Below are 27,884 nucleotides of genomic sequence, written 5' to 3' on the forward strand. Positions count from 1 at the left end.
ATGGCATTTTGGGTAGATAGAAAAGAAATGGAGAAGAGAGAAATCAGAGGTATGTGTCGTGGATGGCCCCACAGCTGCTGGGCTGGTTTGGGCCAGTCCTCCTGAGGAAACATGTCCTTGATGGTGGCTCTGGCCTGCATCACTTTGTTTTCAGCAGCTTTTCTGCCACAGAGAATAAAATCCTGCCAGGGGCAATTTCTCCACCCTGGGTGTGCATACAGCTTGTTTGCCATGTGCCTCAGAGCTGCTCTCACCGGTGCTTTCATAACCCCACACGTGCTCTGACACTTGAGGAATGGGGAATATTTCAGATCTCACTCTGTGTTGTCACAGCTCACCGGGAGCCAAAGAGAAGTGAATTAGAAGTGTGTATTCTTTTCAGGTTGAGAAACTTTCCATGGCTGTTTCCATATTTGTTCAAAAACCTGTACTATGTATGACTTCTGGTTTAAATGTCTGCTGATTTGAACAGTTATCATTGTTCTTTCTTTTTCCATTTCAGAAACCCCAATGGGAAGCATTGCAGAGAACCTTCTTAAAGCCCAAGAAATAGCCCTCAATGATCCTCGTGTACCTGAACAACTCAAGAATTACTTACAGAAAGCTCTTCTTGTTGCCCTTGGACTGGACCCTTATTTGGTTGCAATGGCAACTTCAAAGAGGTATGGATCCCCTTTTATAACTTTGTGCTTTTCTTCTCCGACTGTATGAATATGTTTCTAGATTCTCTGTTCAAAATGTGCCATAAATGTGGAGAGCAGAGGAGAGAAGGAGAATGAGAGTTGACTGTGTTCAAATATATCGTGACACTTGCACTGACAAGTGTGTCTGAGTGCACCCATGGCCTTGAGGAGAGGAGGTGAGAAGAAGAAGTCTAGCTGTAAGTTGTGTGAGCTGTTTTACCTGATTGCTGCTAACTATGGCAAAGTATTGCACCATATTCTTGGAAAAATAAGCAAGCCAGCTTCCAGAAAGGGCTGGCTGAAAAACCCAAGGAAACCCTGGATTGAACCAGTGCTGGGATAAATAAAATATGACGAAAAACTGCATCACAATCTCTGACTGCCCCTATAATAACAGCCTTTAAATGCAGCTTTTATCTCCAGCGCTCAACAAACACTAATTAATCTGCTAACTAAATAACTCTGCTAACTAAACTAATTAATTAAACTAATTTAAGGTATCATTAATTCAGAAGTCCAACTGAAACCCTCATTATTCTTTTTTCTCCTTTTTTTCAGTATATTACCCAGCCATGTGGGGTCTGCTGAACAATTCCCATTTATCAGTGTACATTCTGATATGTGGAAAAAGCCAGTTCTGTCTTAAATTGACAATGTGTAAACTGTTCCAGGCTGTGGATTATGGGAACACTGAGTGTTCGTTCTGTTGCTGAAATAATAGCTGATAGTTGTTTGACTTACGCTTGCTGTATGATAATAGCTATACATTATCTTATTAAAGTTGTTAAAGCATTTGTGAGGGGCAGAAAAGAGGTTATATGAAATGTTCTACTCTTTAAGACTTGGATTATCTGAGTGTGGCTGACACGGGTTATGAATTCTTTCTCATTTTACTGGTGAGTGGTGGGAGGAGAAGAGGGAGGGATAAAAAAGCTCAAATGACTCTAAATTCTGGCCTGCAGAAGTATCACCAGCCATTTCTGGTGGTTGCTTTCTTCAGATACGGTAATCTAATCTGTCTCCAGGCTATGGACTTTTTACAGTCATCTTTTTATTTCCCACTGCAATAGGCAGTATCTCACTTTATCCAGACTTCTCTCAGACATGGGTTCTGTGAAATAGTGTCTGGAGGTGCCCTGTTCTCTTTGCAGTTTGGGAAGAAAAGATTTTTCTTTTCTCTTGCAGAAAATTTAAGGTTCTACTTCTCTTGCCCCGTTCTGAGAAGAAATCTTTTTTTTCAGCTGGAAAACAAACACACCACCAAACAAAAACTGGCCTTGAAAACTGGAGCAGTTTACTCTGAAACAGACAGTAGGCATTTGCTTGGTACCAATGGGAAAGATTTGGATTTGAACGCAGTGCTCCTCTTGGAGTGTGTTCTTCCTGGGACACACAGCCCCCTCTTCCCAACCCAACACAGAAAGGCCAGGAGTCATGGCCAATCTGCTCTTGCTTATTACAGAGCCAGGCTCCCCTAGGAGTTCAATTCAATGATATTTGTGATGTCTCTATGCTGCTTTTACATGCTCCTAAGCAGAGGTACTTTTTCTCCAGGAGTTCCCTGTTTCTTTTACTCTCTGAGATATTCAGATTTTGGTTGCCACCATAACATTGAAATTTCGTTTTCCAGAAAAGTGTCACCTGCCCATGGCTCAAGGGATGCTGGAGGAACCAAAGCCAGAGTTAAGCCACTCCAAGAGGACACTTCAGGCTGTTTGAATGGCAAGTTGATCAAACAAAATGATAAAATGGCTCCCAATCAGTGTCAACAAAGTTCCTCATATTCTAGTCTGTTTAGAGTGGGGATAGGATGAATGCCATGGAAAAGTTCAGAACATGTGAAAAAATTCTTAAAAAGAGAAAGGGGATTTTCCTGCCGGTGCCAACCTTCCTGTTGTATGCATTTTGTCCCTCCCCCACCCCATACCTTTGTGCTCATTCATATATGCTCACACATGCGCTCATGAGTGCTCTCTGTCTTCTCTACTTCATCATGCTTCATGATGCCCATCCCTTACAGAGCAGCAAGGAGATGGTTGTCCTCACTGCAGGGAGGGGGAAAGCCTTGGTTTTGTTTTGGTGGTGCCTGCTAGGGTGTTATGTGCTTTAGTGTTGAAGGTGGTCTGTGGCAAAGCACTTCACCTTTTCAAATAGCAGTACTCAGGCTTGGATTCTCATATAAAGCTTATTACACTAAATCTATTCCTAGATTCATTCTTCCCAGATGTTCCCATCCTTTGAGTAATACATCATCACAGTGAAGTACTCTTATAATGTATTACACTAATACATTGTTCGAAGGACACCACTGATGATAAATTTCTTAAATGATGGTGCTGTCTAGGGATAATGACTCTAAGAGCAAACGCAAGGTAATGTAGTGATTTTTTTTAACCGGGTTCCAGAAAGAATATGGAGACATCTTAAAGCCATTTTCATATGGGGGGAATGTTAAAATATGCAATATTTCAAGCACTATTTAACAAGCACTTGAACAATAGCAGCATTGATGATAAAGGTTCTACATTTCAAACTAGTCCCTCTATTCTGTTGTCTTCTTGCTGCATTTTAGATAAAATTTGGAACGTTTCTGTTGTTAAACCCTTATCTGAAAGTGTTTTAAGATGTGATTTTATTTTAATGATGACTTAAAAGGTACGTCTAATTTTCATCGTGAACAAAGAACTGTCTTTCTTAGAGCTTTATTTTTATATTTTCACTTTTGTCTTTCCGCAGGCCACATTTTTAGGATGTTTATTCATCTGATCAGAGCCAGGAAGATTTTATTAATTGGCAAGCTTAAAGGTTACAGTATCCTTGCTATCGCAGAAGAATTGCCAGATGATGGCAAAATCTTTGCATGTGCAGAAGTGCCGTATCTCGGAGTGAACAGCCAAGAAGCATTTGATTATTCTTCAGATGGTAAAAAGATAAGCATGCGAGTGGGACCGATAGCAGACACGTTGGAGGTAAAGTCTGTTGGAAGGGGAATTTGGGAGCTCTTGTTCAGAGCAGATTAAGGAGGTTTGGGCAGGGTCAGCTTGTCCTATTTCCTGCCCACAGGTTTCTGAGTGGTGACCCTAATTCGAGTGAGCACAACCTTGCACTAGAGTTATTTCTTATTCATGATAATGCATGGTGAGGCTCTGTCACACGAAATAGCTTGTTTTCCTTCTTAACCAAAATACTACAGATTTTTGACCACAGGAATCCTTTAAATTTAGGTATGGTGGCAGATTTTTATTTGACTTGGCTGCTCATTGGATTGGGGTCTCTAATTCCAAACATAATTGTGCACTGCTGGAGGTGCCCCAGTGCTCCCAACAATGGGAAAGTCCTGAAGATGTCTGTAAATCACCCACAGCCCATCATTGTTTTCCTCCCAGTGATAACACCACGAGGAGTTGGACCCTGGGTTTTTCACTTCCAGAGCAACGTGATAAGCTTAAGATGTACAGACACATTAGATAAATGTGTTTCATTCTGAGTAGTGACTTTGTCCCAAGAACAAGAGAATCTTGTGGATCAAGCTGGAGGAGTTTCACATTTAATTCTATTTTATGGATCTCTGTGGCATTGCTGCAGGTCCAGAGTACCAACATGAGAAGCCAATACCAGGTTCATTAAATACAAGGCATTTCTATCATCGTTGCAAACCAATTTGAGATGATTCCATCTTCAATCTGGACGTGTCATTGTGAGCTTGATTGTAACTTTATTTCCATTAACAAGTATCTTAATTTTTTTTTTTTTTCCAAAATGAGGTGGCCAGGAGCTCCCTCGCCTCTGGCTTTCATGACCTCCAAGTTTGATAAGAAAGAAACAAAGAGCTTTGCCAAGTATGTGAATAAATGAAATGTTACAGATCACCTGCAATGTGCAGCATTTAAAATCCCAGCTCCCTGCAGTGAGTGTGAAATTAATTGAATTGCTGTTGCTCTCTAGTGCCCATTCTGTGCAACTGACTTACTGTGACTGAATTGAAATATCTAGAGGCAGGCAGAGTACATGCTGTGTAGAGATTAAAGAAGGGAGCAAAGACATGAAAATTAAATCCTTAACACATGATGTTGCAATTGATTTTATAGCCTCTGATTGCAAAGCGCAGGCACGTCCTGACCCCAGTTCTACAGGTTCTTGGGGCTTCCAGAATCTCTTTGAGATGCTCATGTTTGGCTGGTGAGATCTCTGCACTGGGATGTTTCTCTCTGGAAGGATTTCCACGCTGGCCTCTGAACTTGTGTTGCTTAATCTGACAGATATTTTATCATTGGCACCACGATAATCAGAATTGCTTTACTTGGCCTCTAGGGCTCTGGTTGCAATGACTGTAAATGATGAAGGGACACATTTGGTGGCCTCTCTGGGGCCTTTATGCGCTGGGGTCATTGGGGTCTGTCTGGTGCAGGGCCACCATTGTGGCAACACATGGAAGAGGCTCAGGCTGTGAGTAGTGCTCTGCTTTCCCCCTAGAGAAGACCAGCTTAGATGGGAGAGAAAGCAGAAATAAAGCAGAAATGGGTAATGCTGCCAAAAGTCATGGAGAGATTAAAGAGATTTGATCCCAACTGCAGGTAGTGGGGCCAGCATGTGCTGAACCAGAGTGCTTAAAATCTTTTCCCAACAAGCTGCTTAAATCTGAAGTGCTGTGCCTGAGCAACATGCCTTGCTTTGCATCAGCTGTTAGCAAAGGGTCTGATCCCTCCCAAACAGCTCCCTTTAATTCCCAGTAGACGTTTTGTGGAACAGTGAAAGCAGGATTAAACCCTGTGGGGAATGCAAACTACCAGCAAATTATTCCCATCCATGATTTCAATCCTTCCACTTTAAAATCGAAGGCACAACACAGAAAATAGCACTGTGTTTGCAGCAGATTCTGCTGATTGCAAGGCATTGTGTAAGCATGCCGGGGGTTTCTTTTTTCCTTTCTTCCCTCCTTTTACCAGACAGAATAGGTGAAGAGGTTGAGCTGCAGATCTCATTTCTCCTGTTTTGCTGCTTGTGAAGTCTGCCAACAGAATCCACCTTGACAAAGTCAAGGACTCTGCGTTTAATGTTGAACTGAGTGAATAAATTATGCATGAAATTGTGTCGGAGTCTCTAGTGTGCAGAATTGCTCCTTTTGATATGAAAGGTTAATTCAGAAAGGAGTCCAAAATAGCTGGAAATTGTGGGGATAAGTGGATAGTATTCACTGTTGTGAGCTGTTATTACTAGAAATTGCATTCCCTCTCTGGCTTCCCCAGAGATTTAGCTTTGCCGGTGAATATAAACTGTACTCAATAGAATAGCATTTAGGAGTAACAAGAGTGTATGTCCACATACAGTAAAATATTCTAATGGTGTTTTAAAAGGAAGCTGTACTTCTTCATGTATTCTGTGTACTCTAAGGATGGATTGCTATTGCATTTAGGTCAAGAACACAGCGTAGGGAAGGTAATAAGTTTTGAGTACATCTTTATTACAAATATGCTGACTGTGATCCATTTCAAAGGAACTGGACAGTCGTTTGTGTCTGATTGAGTTTGTATGTGCCTTATGAGAGCACGTTGTCTCTGATCTGAGCTGCAATCAGGTTTTCTTTCAGTCTGCCAGAAGATTCATTCATGTTTTTATTCAGGATGTCCTCTCCCTGATCTTTTGCTGTATCTGTCAACAGTGTTGCTGTGCCCTTCTTGTGCTGGCTTTTGGTGCGTCTCTTCTGTGCAATGCAGTGCTACAAGTTCTTTTTTTTTTCCCTTCTTTTCCAATCCAAAAGGAAGTTAATGATTCACTGTAAGTAAAAGCATTAATTTTAGCCAACTTTGCTCTGAATTAAGACATTTCTTGTTGCCATCTGTTACCATCTATGATGCCTCTGTAGCAAGGAGCAAGGATTGCACTGTAAACATTCAGGAAATTAGTTTCAGCAGGATATTTTGCAGGCAGATTATTTCCTTCTGGATCTCAGTTTTCCTCACAGTTGGAGATGTTTGGGCTCTGCCTCTCCCTTAGCAAAGGACAAAGGGACCTCTGACGTGCTGTGAGGTCCCAGGCAGGAGCAGGCACGATCTGCTCAGTCCCACAGAGAAGAAAAAGATGGTCAATCCCATTTTGAGAGGAGTAGCAGTGAGCTCTCCTGCTCTCTCCATCACTGCATTGCTGCTTCAAGCTTGAAGCTCTGCACTTGGACCTGCTGGGAGGTCCCAGTGTGAACTCGAAGGGAGTGTTTCAGGCATTCGTATGTAAGTGTCTAGTTCTGCTTCAGCTGCCTTAGACATCTGACTTTTCCATACATGTTTGGGGTATATATGAAACAGGATACTTGGGGCTGCACATGGAAGCTGTGTGGTGTAACGTGGACTATACAAAATGGACCTATTTGCCTAAACCTTGAAATCTAAAATCCACCCCCAAGTTGTCACAACACATATTAGTGTCTTGCAAAGCTCTGCAACACACAAAGAATGTAATTAGAGTAGGAGACTGCAGAGGGCTTGATTTGGAGGAAATGGAAGGTGACAAGTGAAATTTGAGGCTGTTTCTTCAGGACTCAAAGCGGCTGAAGTGAAACACCTTCCAGCAGTGCAAGGATAACACAGGCTTGTGCTAGATGCACACTGAGCACAGGGGTCCTCCTGGGCTGAGAGCTGTGATGCTGAAGGATGGTTTGGCTGCATGAGAAGGTAGATAAGAAAGGGATAAACTGTCAGCAGGTAGACAGTGCAGAAAGAGGGTTGAAACAAGATGTCCAACAAATATCCTAGGAGCTACACAACTCCATATGGACCTAATGAAGCCATTGCATAAAAGTGAGATTCTTTTTCATTAGGGAGCCATAGCACAAAGCAGTAGTAGCATATGTTTAGAGATTGCCACATCTGCTTCTGAAAACCTGCCCCCCACCTCCTCCACCCAGGAAGGTTACAAGTCAGAAAGTAGTGATAAGTCATGGTAATTGCTTGAATTTGCTTTGGCTCTTCTCTCTGGAGAATGAGACCTCTAATCTTTCTTTCCTCCTCCCAGCTTCCATCCTCTGACCCCTCCTGAAGCAGTGACATTGAGCAGACTGGCTGAGTTGTGGTTTGATATAAGATGTTCTTCCCCACATCAAAAATGTCTCTGCTGCTTTCCACCAGTATCGCCCAAGAGGGAAACGAGCTTCATTTCTTACCCACTAACAAGCTCATAATGACACCAGTTTGCAAAATAGAATAATTCAGAGCTTCAGTGATCCACTCCCTGCTATTTTCTCATCAGAACAGTGTGCACTCTGTTTCTGAAAGGTTCCTGAAATCTCTGTTTGGAACTATCAACCTTACTCCTGAAAACAAATTAGTTTTTCAAATATTCCATTGCCATTTGTTCTTGATGCTTTCTCTCGTACACCTCAGGGGATCGCTCATCACTCATTGTACACAATGTCTCCAAACACAAAAGGGAAATCTGGACTCAAGAACTGCTGTTAAAAGTTGTGGTAGAAACAGTGAGTTCTGGAAAACATAATTGTTTCTCTTTTCACTTGAAATGCCAAGACTTGAAAGCATTTATGCTTGCCTGAGAAAGGTGGATGAGCCGTTGTTTCATTGCAACGCACACAGATGCAGTTAAATAGTCCCAGATGGAATCTGAAATATTCCATAGCAGCCTCTTGGGCAGCGAGTGCATTAACTGCCACAGGAGAAGGCTGTAAAGGCTCCCATCTGGTCATCCATCAACACTTTTATACATTATCATCAGCAGCCTGCTTGGAGGGAAGGTGTGCCACATTTCTGAAAATCCAATTAGATGATAGAAGCCAGTTCTCTTTTATCCTCTGTTGCTGAGCCACCCAAAGCATTTTTTTAGATTAAAGAAACATCATTTTCCTTCACAGGAGCTATGCTGCTTTATCTCTACCATGACCTGTTCTTTTATGTGCTTTGTAATTCTATTATTAATTGGGATTTCAACCATTTGCCTGTTATTGAAGTGGGACTCGCTAGTTTGCAATTCCCAGGATCAGCCTGATGTCTTTTTCCCAAAGACTGTTACAATTGCCACTCTTTGGTTTGTGGATAGTTACTCTTTGGAGAAGAGAGAGCTTATTGCAGCAGCTCAGCTGCCACAGGGTTTGATGTGAGTCTCCCTTACCCTGATGGCTCAGTCCCCTTTGACTCAACGTGCAGGTGTTTCTGCTGTGATTCTCAACAAGACAAGCTGGGATGAGCAATCATCTGTTATATCCTGATTGTCTGTGAGAGGTTCAGAGATCTGGGCACCGGGGCTGCTGAAGAATTCTTTGTGAAGCATGGGAAACTCCCAAGATCTCCAGAAGTAATTTCAGCCAAAAAAAAAAAAAAAGTATAAATATAAAAAATAAAGACGTCCAGAGTTCTTCATATTTGAGTTTTTTATATAAAGGACATTTAAATGGTAAGTTGAAACTGGTATTCAGACAGCAGGTAAATAATTAGTGTTTTCTCCATCCTCATTTTTTTTTCCAGGCATTACATGCTGAGGATGAGCACTTTGATATAGTCTTTATTGATGCTGATCAAAGGAATGCTGTTAACTACTACAGCTTTGTCATGGATAACCACTTGCTGAGAATGGATGGAGTGATCTGTGTAGAGAATACACTCATGAAAGGACAAGTCTACCTGGAGAACATATCTGAGGAAAATGTACTAGCTGTCAGAAAATTAAATACAGTGATTAATTCAGATCCTCGTGTTGAGCAGGTTGGTGCAATGCAATTGGTTAGGCTGCCTGTGGTACTGTATCCATGGATTTTGCAAAGTACTCGTCAGAATCTTTCTTTCATCGGTGTCATTTTTCAAGGAACCTAAAATGAACCCAAGTTTTATTATAGTTTACCTTTCCTGAGTTTCTATATTCAGCAAAAGTCCCTATTCTCTGTCTACATCATCTCCAGTGTTAAAGGCAAGTTAAATTTGAGCACTTGAAGGTGAATAATCAGCTCTAAACATAACCAAGGAACCACCACTTGCTTAAGGCTTCTGGAGGCTACAAGGCATTTCCAGCACAACAGGAGTCAGTGAGGCTTTCAATGCACTTGTTACCAATGCTACCCCAACACAGTGGCACCAGCATACAAGGCTCACACTCATGTACCCACTCTTCTAAGAGCCTCCTCTCAGTTGCCATAATACAGGATTTGGGCTTTGTGCTCCATAAGCTCATCTTTGTCTATCTGCAGGACAGAGAGCCTCTAGAGGTGCCTCCTGTCATATCCCATTATTCTGTCATCAACTCAACCATCAAACACCAAGAGCAATGACTTTTCTTTGTAGAAAAGGGAAAGACTCACAGTGGATTTCCATGCCCTGAATATTACCATTAGCCATTTAATGAGTGTAAACAGCATGTTGTTTCTGTATTTAATTTTGTAATAGTTTGATCCCGGCGTTGAACCTCCAGCACTGAGAGCCTCTTTCACTGAAGTGTTATAACAGTATCAGAGGCAGTTGTCAAAACCCACTGAAATTCACCTATGGGTTCCTGTGAATAGTGATGAACACTGAAGTGTTCATTGAAGTGAAGCTATTATGGTTTGCTAAGTTCTGAGAATGATTCTGGAATGTCTTCATAACGGCATTAGCCAAGCAGTGGAAACCCAGAGATCTCAGCAGCTGACACTCATTTAGGAAATGGAGAGGCAAAATTGCTTTTTTTTTTTTTTTTTTTTCCTGGCATTTGTGGAAGTTGGGAGTTTGGGAGAAGAATGTGAGCAAATATAGATGCCTGACATATTTGGGTTGGAAGGAATTTTAGCTAAAGAATAACAGTAGGAGAAAAACTGCTCTGGCCTAATGAAGGAAGGACTTTCCTTAACTGTTTATGCATTATATCTGCAGATAATTTTACCTGTGCAAAGCGGGCTGAGCATCATTCGAAGGATCCCTGTACCACCAGATGCAGTGATTGAATCAAAGGTGTGTATTTTCTCTTCTGTGAACATTTCTGGGAAAGTTTTGACTTTGCTGAGAACAGTGATAAGAGCAGGGATTTGCTGTTGAGGGCCCAGACTTATGCTCTGCTGTGCTGTTAGTGCCATACAGATTTAGTTTGTCCTTATGGAAAAGATGGTGATTTTTCTTTTCTTTTTTTTTTGTAGGAACTCCATTTTATGTAATGGGTATCATCCAGCTATAATGAAATTCCCATCTGGAATTGTAATTGCCCAATTCTGTAAATCCAGACCCAAATGTCTTGATTATTTGGGGGTTTCTGACTGCTCCCAAAGCTATATCCACTAGTAATTCCTGGCATTTCAAAACCAATATTTTAAACATCTTGTATTTTCCATTGTGATTCCAGCCAGGGGAAAATGATGTATGGCAGCTGATCAGATGACAGCTTGGTTAAAGTTATTGGCTGATATCTTTATTTGCGCACCAGCCCTGTGAAGATATTTTGACTGCACAGCATTTGAGCCAAATCCTGCTTTTGGAAACAGGTTCTCAGCCTCCTTCTTCCTGGAGGCAGCTGAACTGGAGGGCAGGACTTGGTCCAGGGAGTGAAATAGATGGAAGACTTAATCAATTCTTTTCTGAGAGGTCATACCTGCTCATGTCATTGTTCTTCACAGCAGAGGTAGTGAGGTGCTGGAACAAGCTGCCCAGAGAGGCTGTGGTTGCTCCATCCCTGAAGGTGTTCTAGACCAGGTTGGATGGGGTCCTGGGCATCCTGGTCCATTACCAGACCTTGAGGTTGGTGGCCTTGCCTGTGGCAGGAGAGTTGGAAGTGGATGATCCTTAAGGTTTCTTCCAAACCAAGCTGTTCTGTGATTCTATAATCTCCCATGGGAAGCTGGGCCAGGAAGGATTGCGCCCTACTCTCATGTATTTGGAGTGGTCAGTGCATCTTCCCAAACATAGCCCTTCTGCTATCTCACCTTGCACCTTGGTGCTCTGGTTGAGAATAATATCAGTAGGGGTAAGGATTTTATTTATGTATTTATTTATTTATTTATTTTGGCTTGAATTAATCACATCTTTGCATTAACTAATGGGTCAAGAAGACACGGATCCCTGTACACATTCTCACGTCGTCCTCACAGACAAAGCCCATAGCAGCAGTTCTGGTACTGAGCTTTGCCCTGGTTTGTATTATGTGTATCTGTCTTCATTTTAGAAAGAAGTGATAAGGGATGATGTTTTCTGGGGTTATAACAAGAACCGCATCCTTGACCGGCTGCGTTTGGATGACAAGGTGGCCTACGTCACCGGCGGTGGGCAGGGAATCGGGAGGGCCTTTGCTCACGCGCTGGGAGAAGCTGGTGCTAAAGTGGCTGTGGTGGACCTGGTCCTTGCAAAGGCAGAAGCAGTGGCGTGTGAGCTCAACCTCAAAGGTAAGCATGACACTGCCCTCAAACTGGGGCAGTCACTATTGAAAACTTACGTCTATAGTTCTTTCAAACATGAATATGAGGTCAGACAAGGAACAGAATATTAGTAGACGTAATAACTAAAGTCCAAAATAAGAGGTAAAATCCTCTACAAGGCACTTCTATTTTAGCAGTAAAAACACAAAATGTAACATAAAATTGAATTTCCCCCTAGAGTCATGCTAACCTGCAAAGGGGAAAAAGAAAACTGGAAATATAATTTTAATGAGAAAAGAAAGGAAGTGTTACTCATTTTATAATTCCATTTGTGGGATTACAACCAAGCTTTCTTCAAAGTTCACTACTTCATCGCCTCTGAAGATGGAACGTTGCCGAGGAAATTTTCACAGTCCCAGTTGGACACAGACAACAGAATTTGTGTCCACTCTGGTTTCAGGAAGGGTTTGATCACCAGTGGATGATCTGCGCATTAAAATCTGGAGTCTCCACTCTGTCTTAAGAACTGTAAAGCTTTTTTTGCCAAATGGAAAATATTCATGAAAACTGTGTTTGTGCAACTGGAAACTGTATTATCCAGCAAAACAAGCCCTTGCAGATACATTTCTATTACTCATCATTCTGCATCTATCAGCTTTTTCCTAGGGAAGGGGCAAGGGATGGTTCGTTTCTGGTTTTGACACCATCCTGAGCTTCTGCAGAGAATGCTTGAAACAACAGATCCCAGACTGTATGATGCCAGCTTCAGTAAGGATAGGACACTTCACAATGAGGATTGGTGCAATGGTTAGAGCTTTGATTGCTGGTCTGATCCCTAACAATGACACAGACTAGAGTGTCTCCAGTTCCTATTACAAATTCTTAAATAATCCAGTCCCTCTTTCCCTGAAGCTTTTCATTTTCTTATGCTCTGAAGCCATATGGTCTTGGCACACAATAGCTGTGCCCTACAAGTTAACTTGCCTTTTGGATATTTTTTTACAGTGAGATCCTGCATATCAAGCAGAGCTGTTCAGAAATAAATGAGATAGTTGATAGAGCCGTGAGACTTTGGATGCCAGTGGTCCATTTGAAAATGAACTTAACTTTTCTCCAGGGCACTTTCAGTAGGAGTTTGATCATCGGTCCTTCAATGGCTGTCCTATCTCTGCTCTGTTGCTGGTGGGTTGCAAGCCCAAAGAAGGTGGATGTGGTGGAGGGGTTATGCAATGCAGTTGGAGGGGTCATGAGGCACTGCAAATATTATTGCAGCCTAAAATAAAGAAAATCTCACTTTTCAGTCTTCACATATCTTTATCTTTCAAGGTCAGATGCTCTCTGTCAACTTGACCGGTGCAGCTGGTCAGGGCACATCTATTCCATCTCATGAGGGTTTTTAAGGTTTCAAATTTATTGTCATTCCTTGTTGGAACAAAACCCAAACTTTGTAATGCTTTTGTGAAAGAGAATTATATCCAAATGCCCATTCTTGGAAAGGATATGGAAAGGTCAGATTTTCAATCTCTTTCTCCCCAGACGTAACTAGAGTGCCTAGCCTGGACCTCAGAAGCTTTTCCTTGAAAACTTTTGTTGAAATCAATATGTTTCCATGAAACACTTTGGCTTCAAAGAAGCAACGTACTCTGTTGGAAATAAATTTTGACAAAAAGGTTCAGCTAGCTTTACTCTCACAATATTCACATGTGTAAATTAAAGCAATACTATAGTATAGTACTAATACATATTTTTCCTGCTATAATAGACAGAAAGGATCTGTGATTTTTTTTCCCCCACACTCTTTGTGGATCTCTTTCTCAAAGTTGGAAATAGCGCGCCCCAAGTCATCCCCGTACTGAATACTTATTCAAAACATTTTACTTAGCTTTCTTAAATCCACTTTGCTTCTTATACCAAGGAGCCCTTTGCTGTCTTCCGGGATGGTGCCATCATTTCATGATGGATTTTAAACATCAGAAACTCTGTGATCTCAGTTTTAGCTTTGTTAGACATCTCGGGTGTATCTCCCTTGGCTACAGGGGTCTTTGTTTTTACATCCTGAGTGAATACCTTTTTCAACTGTTGCTAATGGATCCTGACAGAAGAACCAAAAATGATGAAACAGAACCAAAAACTCCTAAGGGTTACCTTCCTATACATACTCCTCTGTCTTCAGGGGGAACTGCTTCTTCTACCTTAAGGGAAGAATTAATCTGATGGGATTTTTAAAATGTGCATTTTCACTGTAAACTATGCAAATGCCTTCCCCACAATGTCACCTCTGATCTTCATGTCTGTATGCAAGGTATTACTTCCATTTATGCTGAGAGCCAAGAGATGGAGCCCCGTGGCAAAGGGGCTCCCCTGCAGAAGGGCAGATTGGGCATGCTGGGGCTCCTCTTCTGCTCCTTTCATCACAAAACTGCCCCCACTAGCTTCACAGAGACAAACTGAAGACTGAAGAGGTGCTTTTGTACCATCATGCGTGTAGCTGCAGGGCCGTGTGTTTCTTGCTTCTGGTTGATACTACAGATTTAAGCTATTTTTCCACTGTTTGTTTTGTTTACTTATTTAATCAGAAGGTTGGGGTAACAGTGGAGAGAAAGAAACTGTTTATTTTCTTCCCACAGAGTGCAGAGATATCAGCTGATTAAGGTCAAGCATGGGATTGTTTGAAATGAGCATGCCTTCACTAATTCTTCTCTAGACACTCAGTGCACCTTTTGTCTTGTTTTTGTGAACTATCATGTAGGATGAAGCTGTAAATGGGGTGAGAGTTGGAGGGCAGGTGAAGAGCCTCGTTCTGTTGCCCTTAGTTACACCCATTTTGCCTGTAAATTGAGTAAGAATGACCACGATGGTTTCCTCTAAGTCTCAATAACAATTAGGAGGAGCCAAGTAGGCTGTCCAGATATTCTTATTCTTCCAGCATGTTTATCATATAAACTGTGATTAACTAAGAGGGCTTGTTCATTTTTTGTAGGTGGCTCCCTGCATGGGGAGATTATCACAGGGCTGTTATTGCTTTGCCTCCATTTTAAGACATTGTTTGGGGGAGCCTTCTCTTCTGCTCAGAAATATTTGAAGTTTTTTTGAGGAGGGATCTGAACTCCATACATGTTCAAGAGGGGACAGTACAGCAGTGCCCATAGCCCTTTGGGGACTGGTTTCTGAGCATTCTCGTGAGGTCTGAAGCATCGTCTGGGAGTTTAGATACATCTTGAATGCTGAAGAATGCATATGGTATTGATCAAATGGTCTCAAATGTCCATGAAAAATGGGTAAGATACCAGTCAAATGGTCTCAAACATAGACAATCAGCACTACAAAAACGAGCCAGCCCTTCCTGTCTGCAGTAGGAATCACCTTTTCTTCTTGCTTTCTAGGAGAACTGCTTATAACACACAATCTTTCCCCAGTCCAGTGGTTTGCAATAACCTTGTTACAGTGGCTTAATAATAAGGATATTTAAAACAGAATTTGGTATTAAATTAAATGAAGCTAATTACAAATCAGCACTGGAGCAATAGTCAACATCTGGATTGTTTTTCTAGGAAAGGAAAGCACAACTTTTACATAATTTGATATCCAGCAAATCTTTTCCCTTAAGAATGTTTGTGCTGCTTACTCTGACAGTGTGATGTGTAGCAAGTAAGGCTTGGCACCACGACCACCACACCTGTGAGCCTGCAGGTATTTCCAGTTAGCTCCCACCTAAAACTGGGTTAGTTTTCTCTGAAGCTCCATGCTGACCTGCGTCGCAGTTCAACAAGAAAACACTTTTTTGGACAAATTGGTTGAATTTCTGTAGCATCTGGAGATCTGTTGTATAATATATGTGTATGTGTTTGCATTTGAGCAAATGAAGGAACCCATTGCTTTGTCTTGCTCCGGAATTGCACTTTCTGGTCCCCAGCACCCAGGAAGTGCTGGAGTTGCTCCCCTGCTGGGAAGCTGCAGTTGAGTGTTTGGACAGAAGATGGTGCAGTGTTCACAGCTTCGTCCTGCTGGAACGCTGAGCTCTGCTTTCAATCTCAGTTTTATGTTGGCTACCAGCAGGCAAACCAACTCCAGTTAGCAACTTAAATTTCATTGCAGTAACAAATGCACAACTGGCTATGGTTTGTTAGCAGCAAATTAAAGTGGCAAATATATATTTAATACATACATACATAGAAAATACAGATATATAGTGCATGGAGATGAATTAATAAACAATCATAAGACTGATTTCTTTTTTCTCTCTGAATTCCCATACTGATTTCATCACCTCTGTTTCAATTCAGGGATTAAAAGCATTGCCCTTGCAGCAGATGTGAGCAAACCCGAGGATGTGCAAAGGATTGTTGATACCATTGTAGCTCGATGGGGTACAATTGACATTGCATGCAACAATGCTGGAATCAATATGAATTCTGCAAGTGAAGATACTTCACTAGAAGAATGGGACAAAACTTTCAATGTCAATTTACGAGGACTATTTTTGTGCTGCCAAGTGAGTGTGAATTGCTGTACAGGTTTGATATGCAAATGGGCAGCAATGTTCTCAGTGTTTAATTTACCAAGATTTTATTGGTTTTTGGTATTATTTATTAACACCATTTTATTGTTAATGTCATCATAATGGGGTTGACTTCATGGGATTAATCAACTTACAGATTTTGGTCAATATTTTCAGAACAGCTGGTCATTACTGGCCGTCCCAGCTCAGGTGCTTAAGAATGGCCTGATTCTGGGGGGGGGTGATTGTTTGACACTGCCTGAAGAGCAGAAAGCTTTGGGGAGCCATTGCCAGCATCAGTGATTTAAAAAAAAAAAAGAAAAAAAAATTGCCAAAAGCAAAGTGGGTCCAAAATGGCAATGGAATTTTTCCTGCATCAGCCATTTTTATACCAAGTTTTTATATTGAGTGCTTAAAAAAATGTGTGAGAGCATACACTCTTCTGAAAAGTGAAGACTAATTTATTATCATGTCATTATTAGCACAATCACAAAAAGGGTCACTGGTCTTTCCTTTAATTTCTGTCACAGGCTGCAGGCCGCATTATGCTGAATCAAGGATATGGGAAGATAATTAACACAGCATCTATGGCAAGTTTAATAGGTGAGTGATGAGAGCTAACAGTTGTGCTTCAGAATCCATATTTTAATTACTACCGATGCTATTTGAATCAATTAAACCTGTATTGGGAAGGAGTAAATCACTGACATTTTGTATTAGAGGAAATGTACTACAAAATTTTTATTGATATCATTTTTCAACATTCATCTGTCCTCTATGTTTTAGAGCACTTACTGCTTTTTATAGAAGAGGTGGAGTCACCTCTGTGCCTGATGCAGGGATGGCATGGGAGAAGTGCTGGTGCATTCCCCACTAATTTCAGGAAAATGTGTTTCAGTGCAGGAAGTGGTGCCCTGCTGATGTTTACAAGACACCCAAAAGCCATTGTGCCATTCCTTGCCACAGTACCATGGTTATATTTCATTGCCGTTGCCAACAGGTGTCTCCACCGACGCTGCTGATTCAGCAGCGTCGTCAAAAGCACCAATAAACCATTGTAACATATGGAATGAAATCCCTACTGCTGAGCTAATCTGGAAGGCAGTTACATGCTGGTGAACTGAGGCCCATGTAACAAAAATTGATCAATTACACAAATTAAGCATAGCCCTTTAGGAATTTATTTTATTGGTCTGGACATCTGTTGCAGTATTGTCCAAATCCAAAAATCAAATGGTGCCTTGGGTTGCCAAGTTAGGCAAGAAAATCTAGTAGCTATAAAAGTACAACTGAAAACCCCTGTATTAATATCATGTCCATCTGCTGAACGTTACATAAATATGCAGTCTTTTATTTTCCTTGGGAATAACATTTATTTTTATAGTGCCCAGTTTGACTTTCTGTGACATTCTGTTCAGTTTATTGCGTAGTAACTTTAAATGTTTCTTCAAAAGTGCATTCATAATATTGTTGTTAATTTTTGTCAAGTGTCTTTACCAGCTGTTTCACTTATGCTCAAGCGCAGGCACCATACCCCTGCCCCAGCTTTGTGTAACAAAACCTCCTGAAACAAAAGTAGATTTGAAAAGACTGCAAAGCTGTCGACTTCAGGTGCCCTCATGAAGTGCAGCTCTGAGTGCGGCCCAAAAGGGGCATTGTGCATCCTGTTTAAATGGCACTGAAAGTTAATGCATGTGGGCATGGGTAGGCCAGAAGTTAGGAGACAAAGGGATGTGTTTACCTTCTGAACCTGTTTGGATCTTGGCATGAGAAAAATCTAGTAGTTATAAAACTACAACTGAAAACCACGATGTTCATATCATGTCCATCTGCTGAATGTTAAATAAATATGTTGGTTGGTTGGTTATTTAAGTATGTTGGCCAACTGGCAAAGTATGAAATGTTTCTAGAAATAGTTAGGGGATATATATATTTTTTTTTGTAGGTTGAGTCCTTCCTAGAGATAGAGGAAAATGAGGAGACTCTTTGTAGGATAGAAAGGTTTTTGTTTGTGATTTTTTATTTTCCAGATACTTTGCTCAGAATCAATTTTAATTAACTGAAGATAGGCTGCATACATTTTGCATATGTGCATGTTGATTCTGGTGTTTGACTGGAATTATTCCAGACGTATGCTTCAGCAGCAGAGAGGAGGCTGCTGCTGCTCTGTCATTTGTACAGGTGGAACTCCGCTCTAATTTTTACAGCAAATATCTTTAGTGGGAAGTGATCTGTTCTTCTCTCTGTGTGTGCTTCTCATTAACATTATGCGGCTGCTTCAAGGTCAGGCGAGAAGCCTTACGAACAAGGTAGCAAAAACATTGTGTCAGATGTTTAAAATGTAATGCAGCTGATCTTGGCAGCATTTTTATCTGTTCGCCTCCTGCCTTCTCCATGCGAAACAGGGGCGAGTGTTCTCCCTTCATGCAGGCCTTATGAACTCAGAAATCCTGATGACACCACTTGAGGCATGGCTTCCTTCACAGGCTCTGGTTTGGAGCGCTGAAGATTTGTGGGTCTACGAAGCATTACCCAAAAATGTGGCTCGGGGAATGGAGGAAGTGGTACAGATGCTCAACAAAGTTTTTGTGTGTCTCAGGAGAAGAATATCCCATCTTGGTTGCCTTCTTTAGCCATTCCTATGAAGACAAAAGCACTGACATGGAGAGAGCCTTGTAAATCCTAACACCCCCACCCCAAATCAGAGTGCTGACTGCTGGCAACCACTAGCTGCTCTCACCCGTGTGGGCAAGAGGTGCAGAGACAGTGCCAAAACTCTTATCCTCTGAGCAAACTTCCAGTGATTTATCACAGACAGACGTGTTTGGAAAGTTTAGCAATGAGATGCTTTGGGGAGCTTGTGAGGTTAACTACCGAAGTTGTACATAACTTGAAGCTGATGTGAGGCAATTAATCAGGAAATTAGGTGCCACTCCTGCTCGAGAGCCCACACAGAGCACTGTGTTTGTGGGGTGATGGGGACATGGATAGCAGCAGGGTTCTGCAGGTTGGAATGGGAGTCATTTGGTACAGAACAAAAAATTAGGACAGAAGAAATGCTGGCAAAGGCGACAGTGTCAAATAGTTTTAATTCTAAAAAGGCCCAGTTCTCAGCATACCCTCAGCAAAAGGAAGCACTAATTCTTGCCACAATTTTTTATGTTCTTCAAATCCATTCGTAGATACCAAACTCCATTCGTAGGTACTGCAGATATCTCTGTTTGTAGATGTTCTGTGTTCAGTGAGGCATTGGCACAGGCTGCCCACAGAGGTGGTGGAGGTCACTGTCCCTGGAGGTGTTCAGGAAAAGGGAATATGTGGCACTGAGGGCCATGGTTACTGGGAAGGGGTTGATGGTTGGACTAGATGATCTTTCCTACTATAATGATTTCATGGTTCTGTGATTCAAGGCAAAGGTTCTTACTGGCTTGCTCAGCACTTTGCATCAGGGGTCTTCACTGTTTCAGAGTTTGATTAACTCTGTCACTGTCTTCTTTTCACACTTGAAATCAACACACTTGGAAATAATTGTTTTAGACAAAAAGTAGTTGTGAAGGTGTTGGGGTACCCTAGACAGCAGTGGTTTGGAACTTATTCACCAACTTCGTAAATTCGACAAAGCTTCATGAGTTAGGCCAATGTAATGTCAACTTCCAGTGACTCCACGTGCTTCTATCCATGTATTGTGAGTTTCACCAGAGGCTCCCAGGGTGCAGAGCTGCCTAACTGTACAAGTCACCAATGCTTGTTGCATGGTTACTGACATTCAGACTGATTTTCCCCGCTTTCACAAAGTTCCCTTTGATGTCCTATTACATCAGTGCCTTGCACCAAATTTATTTAAGGAGATCACGATAGCCAGCAGGTCCTCAGAGAGACAATGTACAGGTGGAAATCCCAACAGCCACACTGACTCAGGTTGGTTCTGATGGGTTTAAGGCACTTTAAACCCACTGTGGATTTGTCCTTAAGCAGCTTTCTGGGAATGCTGCAAGCACGAGAGCTGGCAGAGGGGCAGAGCCACCAAGCACACCGCACTAACGAGCTTGAACATTGTAATTAGCAAGCCGATCATCTTCCCTCCGTGACTGACATGTGACATCCCTGAAACATCTTCAGAAGCTTTAGACTCTGAAAGTGGTGGGTGTTCAGGATTTTTGGGATGCACCTGTGCTCACATCCATACAAACACTGATTAGATAATGTGTTTGCTTCAGACTGTGGGTAATTTAAAAATTAAAGTGAATAATTTGTTCCAGGGAGATATATAACATGGTATGTTATATACAAATCTGTAATGCATGCGTATTATATCATGTGGTATGGTTTTATATCAGTATTGCACTGTATGCATATTTTCCATAAAATATACATGTGTATAAAACGTAAACGTGCAAACATCAATGTGATTATTTATCCTTCCTGGAAAAAGTCAAACACTTGCATATATGCTTAACACACTGCTTTTGGCTTTGCCAAAACACAGAATGATTTGAGTTCATTTCTTTTATTTTTTTTTGCGTTTCTCCCAGATGCTGAAGCAAAAATGTGAGGTGACCACAGGTTCAGTTTTGCTGTGTGATGGCTAAACTCTTGTTGCTCCCTGCCTGGTACCAGGGAAAACGCCAAAGAATTCATTTCAAGGCAGGGAACGGCGCTGGAACTTCCCTGCACGCCTTAATTTGAGGAGAATAAATATTTTCCTATTTCTGAATCTCTTCCAGTTCCGCACCCGCAGAAGCAGTTGGCGTATAATGCCTCCAAAGCCGGGGTCGTAAAATTAACACAGACGTTAGGAACGGAGTGGATTGACAGAGGAGTAAAAGTCAACTGCATTTCCCCGTAAGTAAAATGTAGTCTCGTTCTGAAGGTACAAAGGGAATGAAATGTTCTAAAAAGCTCAAATGAGCAGTATCTTGGAAAATAAAGTTTCTAATTAGTAGGTGGATTGCATCCCTTTTTATGTTGTCTTTTCCTTAACAAAGGTTTAAATACTTATAACCGAGCCTGCTCTGTTGCTGTGTATACTCAGGGATTTAAGAAGAGGTTTTAGCATTTGATAATAGGTTTTCCAATAATGTGAAGGGTAGTTTTTAGCATTTCTCTTCCAGATGAAATATTTCCTTAGTCTGTCCAAGCCTTCCGCGGTTAAAGAAAAGGCTTTTGACACTTAATAGACAATACTTCTTTCCCCTTTTTGCTTGAGACAAATATATAGGCACTTAAAACGCCACATTGCAGCGCTGTAATTGAGATAGTGTTCAGCTCTGACAGTTGCAGGAGGCCAGGTGTAATTTTGTAAATATATATCTATATTTATTACAAATTACATTTTCCTTATTTTTGGAGGCTTAAAGCTGCACGTTGTATTTTACGGTGTTTATTCACAGAGCAAAGTTTTCTTGCCATCTTTTCTCTCCCTGTTTCTCGCAGTCATGACCAACACAGTCGTTTTATTAAACAATTAACAGTGCATGATAGTGCTAAGCAGAAACCCAAGTGGATAGCACTAATTGGAAGCGGTCAAATTCCGTAGACCGTTGAAGTCAATCAGAGTAAGTAAGAAGGGCAGGATTTTAACCCAGGAGTTAAATTGTAATAATGAAGTTATAATGTATGTCAAATTAGGAAAAACAAATTACATATTTTAATCCACAAAGTGGAAGAGAAAAAAAACCACGGAGCTCAATGGCAAGTGCCCGTGTTTTTACTGTCAGTTCGACTCTCCACTTCCTTGTGCTAGCTGTCTTCCTTATGATTATTTATTACTAATTATAGCAGTGACTCCAGCCTTTGCTTGATGTGATCCATGGATTCTTTAAACAGCATCTCACTTGCTAGTAGGATTTTCCCCATGCCAGTACTAGCAGCTCTGCTGTAGCTTTCTCACAGCTAGGTCTGCTGAATTTACACAGGCTTTTGCAAGCCAGGGGAGATGAAGGGAATTAGGGAAGCCCAGCAGGACCTGGCAGGAACTGTGCCTGCAAATGCACAGGTAATCGTTACCAACAGAGATGGGATAGTATGCCACATTTACTGTGATCACAGGTGAGAAGGCTCTTAGAGGAGGAATTACCTATTCTTAAGGGGTTTACATAAATTTTAAAAGTCTCCACTGAATGATCAAAACTCATTGTTTTGTGTAAGTTGGAAACTTACACTCTTATTTGAAGAAGTTATGCTTTTAAAGGCAGTTGTCAAAGCATTGGGAAAAGAGAGTCATGCTTCTCTTTTTCTACTTTATAAGCCAAAATGAGGTTGCAGTTTTATCATCATGTCTTTAACTCTAACTCTAGCTCAAAATCCTATGATAGCAAGTGGGATTTTTCTTTGCAAAGTAATAGCCAGGAAGGGCACAGAAAGGACAAAGGTTTTGGCTGTACTGAATGTCTCCAGCTCTTTCTCTCCAATGCAGTCCAATGCATGGACTGAAAGGCTCCCAAATCCTGGCAGAGTTTTACTTCAAAGCTTTGGTTGAGCCACTCCTGTCCAGACACATGTGGAGATCTGGGTCAGTGTTTAGTGTGATTTGGTCAGATCCCCATCACTAAAAGCAAACTCTGCTTATGCTTCTGCCTGTATGAGAGATATGAAGCTTGTTTCTGTGATGCCATCAAAGCACTTTGCTGGGTTGGAAGAAGTTCCAAATGCACAAGTCTATCTGAGTGTGGATGTCCAGTGTAATGTGCAACATTTTGAGATATTTTGAGGGCTATGAGAAACACAAGAGCTGGATATAAGCTGTGATGGAAGACTCACTCTGGATAATCTATGGAGAAGTAAAATATGTAGGTGTGCCCTTAAGTCCTTTGCTCTCCCCACACTTGATTTCTTTAATGCTTTAAGGCATTCACAGCACACATCTGCCTGAAGCTCCATACACTCCAGTCTGGCCTTGATCATTATTTCACCATGCAAATCTTTTGGCCTTTTTTCCTCTTCCTATCTGGTCACTTTTTATCAACTTAATTTCTTAACGAGTGCATAAAACTTATGCAGACCGATGCATAAAAGTTATCAATGCATAAAATGTTATGGCAGAGTCCTTAGCATAATTTATTGCATTTATAAAACTGAAGATCCTTTTCTCACTGGCCAAGCAAGTCTCAAGCCCATGGGGAGAAAGTGACTGAGGTTCCTTGTATCACATGGGATCCAAGGAACCTGATGGATGCTCCATCCCTGGAGGCATTCAAGGCAAAGCTGGGTCTGGGCAGCCTGGTCTGGTGGTTGGCGACCATGCACACAGCAGGGGGTTGGAGCTAGATGGTCATTGTGGACCTTCTCAAGCCAGGCCATTCTATGATTCCATGACTTTGCCTCTTGTTTCATGCAGAGCAAGCATCTCTGTGCTTAGTCCTTTTGCCATTGTCTATTCTGTTACTTCCTAGCTTGTTGCACAGCTGGTGCCAGGCAAAATAAAAGTGCTGGACTTCATCAAAAGAGACGTGCAGTTTGGGCCACAGAGGGGACTATGTGTAAATGGGGAGCTGCTCATGGTGTGTGTGTTTGTCTTTTTCCTGGTCCCAGCAGATATTTCAAGTTAGGTGGGTGTGATGAAGCAGGGAACTTTGGGGACTTCGGTTCTCAGCTCGCATGGTGTTGGGATGCCTCATTTTGCAGCCAGCATGCTTGACCAATGGGCACTGTGTGAACAGGATGCTTTCAGCCCAGTGGGAACAAGGTGTGAGAAAGCAGGTAGGGATCTCCCCGAAATTTGGGGTCACCAAATTTGGGGGAAGGAATGGCAGGAGAATGAGCAACCCAGAATCATCTCAAGGCATCCCAATTAAGAGGCATTACCATCCCCATTAAGCAGCAGTCATTGCTGGTAAGTATCTTTGGACTTAAATCTAATTCCTTGGGAGATGTCCCAATTAAGTGGATCTCTTGATTAAACACTTCCTGATTAAGTGGAGTGTACTTAACTCATTCAAATTAATAACTCATCTGAAAGAAATCAAGTTACACACAGATGGAATCTCTTTTTGCTCTCATTTGGGGATTGAATGCACGTAACAATTCCAGTTAAGTATCTGGTAAGTGATATTTTTCCTAATGTGTCTCTCGAAGTGGAAATGTTTTAGGCAATTGTTTTCTTTTTTTTTTTTTTCTTTCTTCTCCTAATGTCTCAAATTGTCCTGTGTATCAATAATTAAATATTGATGCTCATGTCTAATGTTAAGGAACTAGCAGTTTGATATTACATTGACATGCAACAGAAAGTACTGATAGGCTCAGCACTGCATACGAGATGAGGTAGGGAATTAATGCATTGGCAGTTGTCTTTGCTGGAACTGGTTAGAAGCCAACTAAAATCTGCCTAAAAGGGTTCAACAACATTAAATTGCCCAACTTGGCACCAAAGCTTTCCCAGAAGATGTGTAGTATCAATGACATGCCTAATATTTATAGTGCCATCAGTATGTGTGTTTGCAACTTTAAGTTTTGTGCTACGTTTTTTTCTCATTTACGGAACAAAAAAATTTGTAACAAAGTTTTGTCACACATCAAAATTTTTACTGCTCGATGTGAGCTTAGGGAAAGGTCAACCAAGAGGTGCAGCCCCTGGCTGAAATCAGACCAAGGATGGTTTTTCCAAACATTGAAAAACCATCCTCTTTTAGTGAAATCTGCTGTACTGGAGGAATGTATGCCGTATTGCCTAATCTGCATTCCCTTTGGGTTAAAACTAAAAAAAAAAAAAAAAAAAAAAAAATGGCAAAAGAATTATAAGGATTTAAATTTGATGTCTGATAGTGTAAAGCCAGAAATGATTATGTGGGTGGTTTTGTGAGCGCAGTGAGAGGCACGTGGGGGGACGGAGTGCGATGTGTTCTGCTGCTCATAGCATGGTTCTCTCTAAAGAAAACCAGCTCTTGAGGAGCTTGGGTGAGCAAGGGGAGAGACTAGGAGCTGCACTTAGGGGAAAGAAGTAAAATCTGCAGCCCTATGCTGGAATGCATTTGATATTATTACACCGCCAGAGCCTAACCAAGCTGCGTTGCTCAGTGCTGTGAACTGCTGTAGTGTTTATTGTCAATTACAATAAAAAATAAAGCTGATCTTTAAATCCTGCCTGATTAATGAAAGCAGAAATGTTTGGAGGAAAGTCTGAATTAGTTCCACTTTGTAACAGAGTAAATAGAAGATTTCAGCCTTCATTTAAAACAAAAGGTAAATCTCGTACCCAGAATCCAGCATGTCTCAAAAAATAATTTCCTTGGAAGTATAAATTGGGATGCCGATGAAGTTTCAGAACAAAACGGGTATTTTTATACTTTGTTCATTTCATATTTATCACTAGCTTGTTTGCTAATTTTCATTTGCAAGAGGCAATTCTTCCAGCTAACTGGCTGCCTCAATGGGCCACTGATTTCTTTGAAGTGACAGTCTGTAAATATGCATAAAAAAGAGATGCAATTAGCGTGTGTGTGGTTCAGTGCAGCCTGATTTCATTGGCAAGTTTACCCACAGTGTTGATAAGCTACATTATCTAGAAAATTGGCCGCTGAAAAACAGCACCTCTGATTGCCAGCAAAGGTTCCAGATAACAGGGTGCTGAAGAGAAATATAATTGAGGTTGAATATGTTAACCAAGGTGTCACATGCTCCTTAGAAGCGCTAATTTATCAGCATGTTGGAATTTTTATTAACATTTGGAATGCATTTCTACCACACTAATGAAGTGGAATTGGCAGTTCAGGTTTTAGTTATTGTCATTTCTGAGAAGTTAAATGTAATTTCTCGTTAGACACAGTTATGTAAATATATTTGTTCAGGGGCTGAAAAAATTATACATTTCACAAAATACAAATATGTTGTTAAGGAGGAGTATGACAAATCAGTCGTAGTTAAAGTCATAAAAGCCAGCCAAACATTCACCATGCATTGTGCTTTCCGGAGCATCACTCATTTTTAGGGCACCAAGAGAAAATGTACTTAGCAGAGTTTTAATAAACGGTGTTGTCTCATTAATGTAAAGCAGGCAAGACAGGTACGTGCTTTGCTGGGGTATTTGTTTGATGGGATTCCACTGTGATGTGTCTCTCCTTTTTTGTGTGGAAAGAGTTCAGGGCTGAGAAAGGTGCTGGCATTTGCTTTCCTTGTATTTAATGTGTGGGAAGTTGGGCTGTTTTCAGTTTCTGGGCAGGATATGAACATACTGTGTAACATCATGCTGCAAAAAGAGAAATCAGAATAAGGACAGCAGTTCCCAAGTATAGCGACAGACCTGGTTGGAGGCACTTTCAATTTGAATGCCATGTTGTCTTCTATAAGAAAATGTAAATTGGAGTTGATGATGAGTAACCCGAAAGTTAGGGGGTCTTGCTGTTAGCTAAGATGACAGTGTGCGTGTGTTCTCCTTTTAAAATAAATTCTCTAAGCCTGCCCAGTGGTAGTGCAAGGCAGTCGGAAAACAGCGCTGCTGAAGTTTGCATTATGAGCTTCGTTCAATGCCAAGGCTCTCCATGCTACTCCCCACGGCTTTCCTTCTGAATTAACACCTTGCACTGCCTTTCCACTTGGGCCAACAAATCCTTAAACCCACATCGTGTGTGCTCTTCGCAGAGGCATCGTGGACACGCCGCTCATCCACTCCCCGGAGCTGCAGCCATTGGTGCAGCGCTGGCTGGCAGACATCCCTGCTGCCAGGCTGGCACGGGTCACCGACCTGCAGGCTGCCGTTGTCTACTTGGCCTCCGAAGCTTCAGACTACATGACGGGTCACAACCTGGTCATTGAGGGTGGCCAGAGCCTGTGGTGAGAGCCCACCAGCCTCCCTTCTTGGAAAAGCATTCACTTAGAGTGGTAGAGTTAAGTGCAATCACAGTTTTGGTCTCTGTGGATGAATGACTGGCTAATGGGTGTTTTCCTCTTCTGGGTGTTTCTTTGGAGATTCATATTCTGGGGGGGGGGGAAGCCTTCATTTTCAACATTTTCATGTTTTCTACTATGCAATCATATTTCTGTTAAATTATACTTAATCATATAAGGGTGCATTTACTGTATTTACTGAGATTTGGCTATTATTTAGCTTAATAGAGGGCATTTTTAAAGCAATTAATATTAGCTGCTCTGTGCAGGATATTGTTCTTAGGCTGTTGGTTTTTTTTTTTTTTTTTAATTCAAGTTGTTCCAGTGACATCTGCGAGTGGTGAAAAACAGTTGGATGTACTGTTGAAAAGAATAAATTAGTTCATTGCATTTGAACCTGAATGTTGCCATTTTATATTTACTGGTGTTCTTAGTTTTTGACAGTGTTTTTATACAAACACCCACATAAATGCCCCTAAAAGAAAAGTATTGCATTTAATAGAGAATCATGGTTGGCAATTACAATGGCTGCGATCCAAAGCCCTTTGAGGTAAGTAGGGGCTGCTCGTGTACTTTA

At 41.4% G+C, this 27,884-nt stretch overlaps 1 protein-coding gene across 1 annotated transcript; it reads left to right on the top strand.

Moving 5' to 3' along the window:
* Positions 1-27,257, top strand: LOC125698928 (uncharacterized). The gene is made up of 11 exons (XM_048957851.1): positions 1-49; positions 503-662; positions 2,314-2,405; positions 3,420-3,652; positions 9,149-9,385; positions 10,523-10,600; positions 11,802-12,018; positions 16,275-16,483; positions 17,020-17,092; positions 21,214-21,331; positions 27,062-27,257. The coding sequence occupies exons 1-11, from the start codon at positions 1-3 to the stop codon at positions 27,255-27,257; spliced, it is 1,662 nt and encodes a 553-aa protein (XP_048813808.1).
* Positions 27,258-27,884: the final 627 nt, after the last annotated feature.

Source organism: Lagopus muta, chromosome 11 (assembly GCF_023343835.1).
Source record: "Lagopus muta isolate bLagMut1 chromosome 11, bLagMut1 primary, whole genome shotgun sequence".
Lineage (NCBI taxonomy): Eukaryota > Metazoa > Chordata > Aves > Galliformes > Phasianidae > Lagopus > Lagopus muta.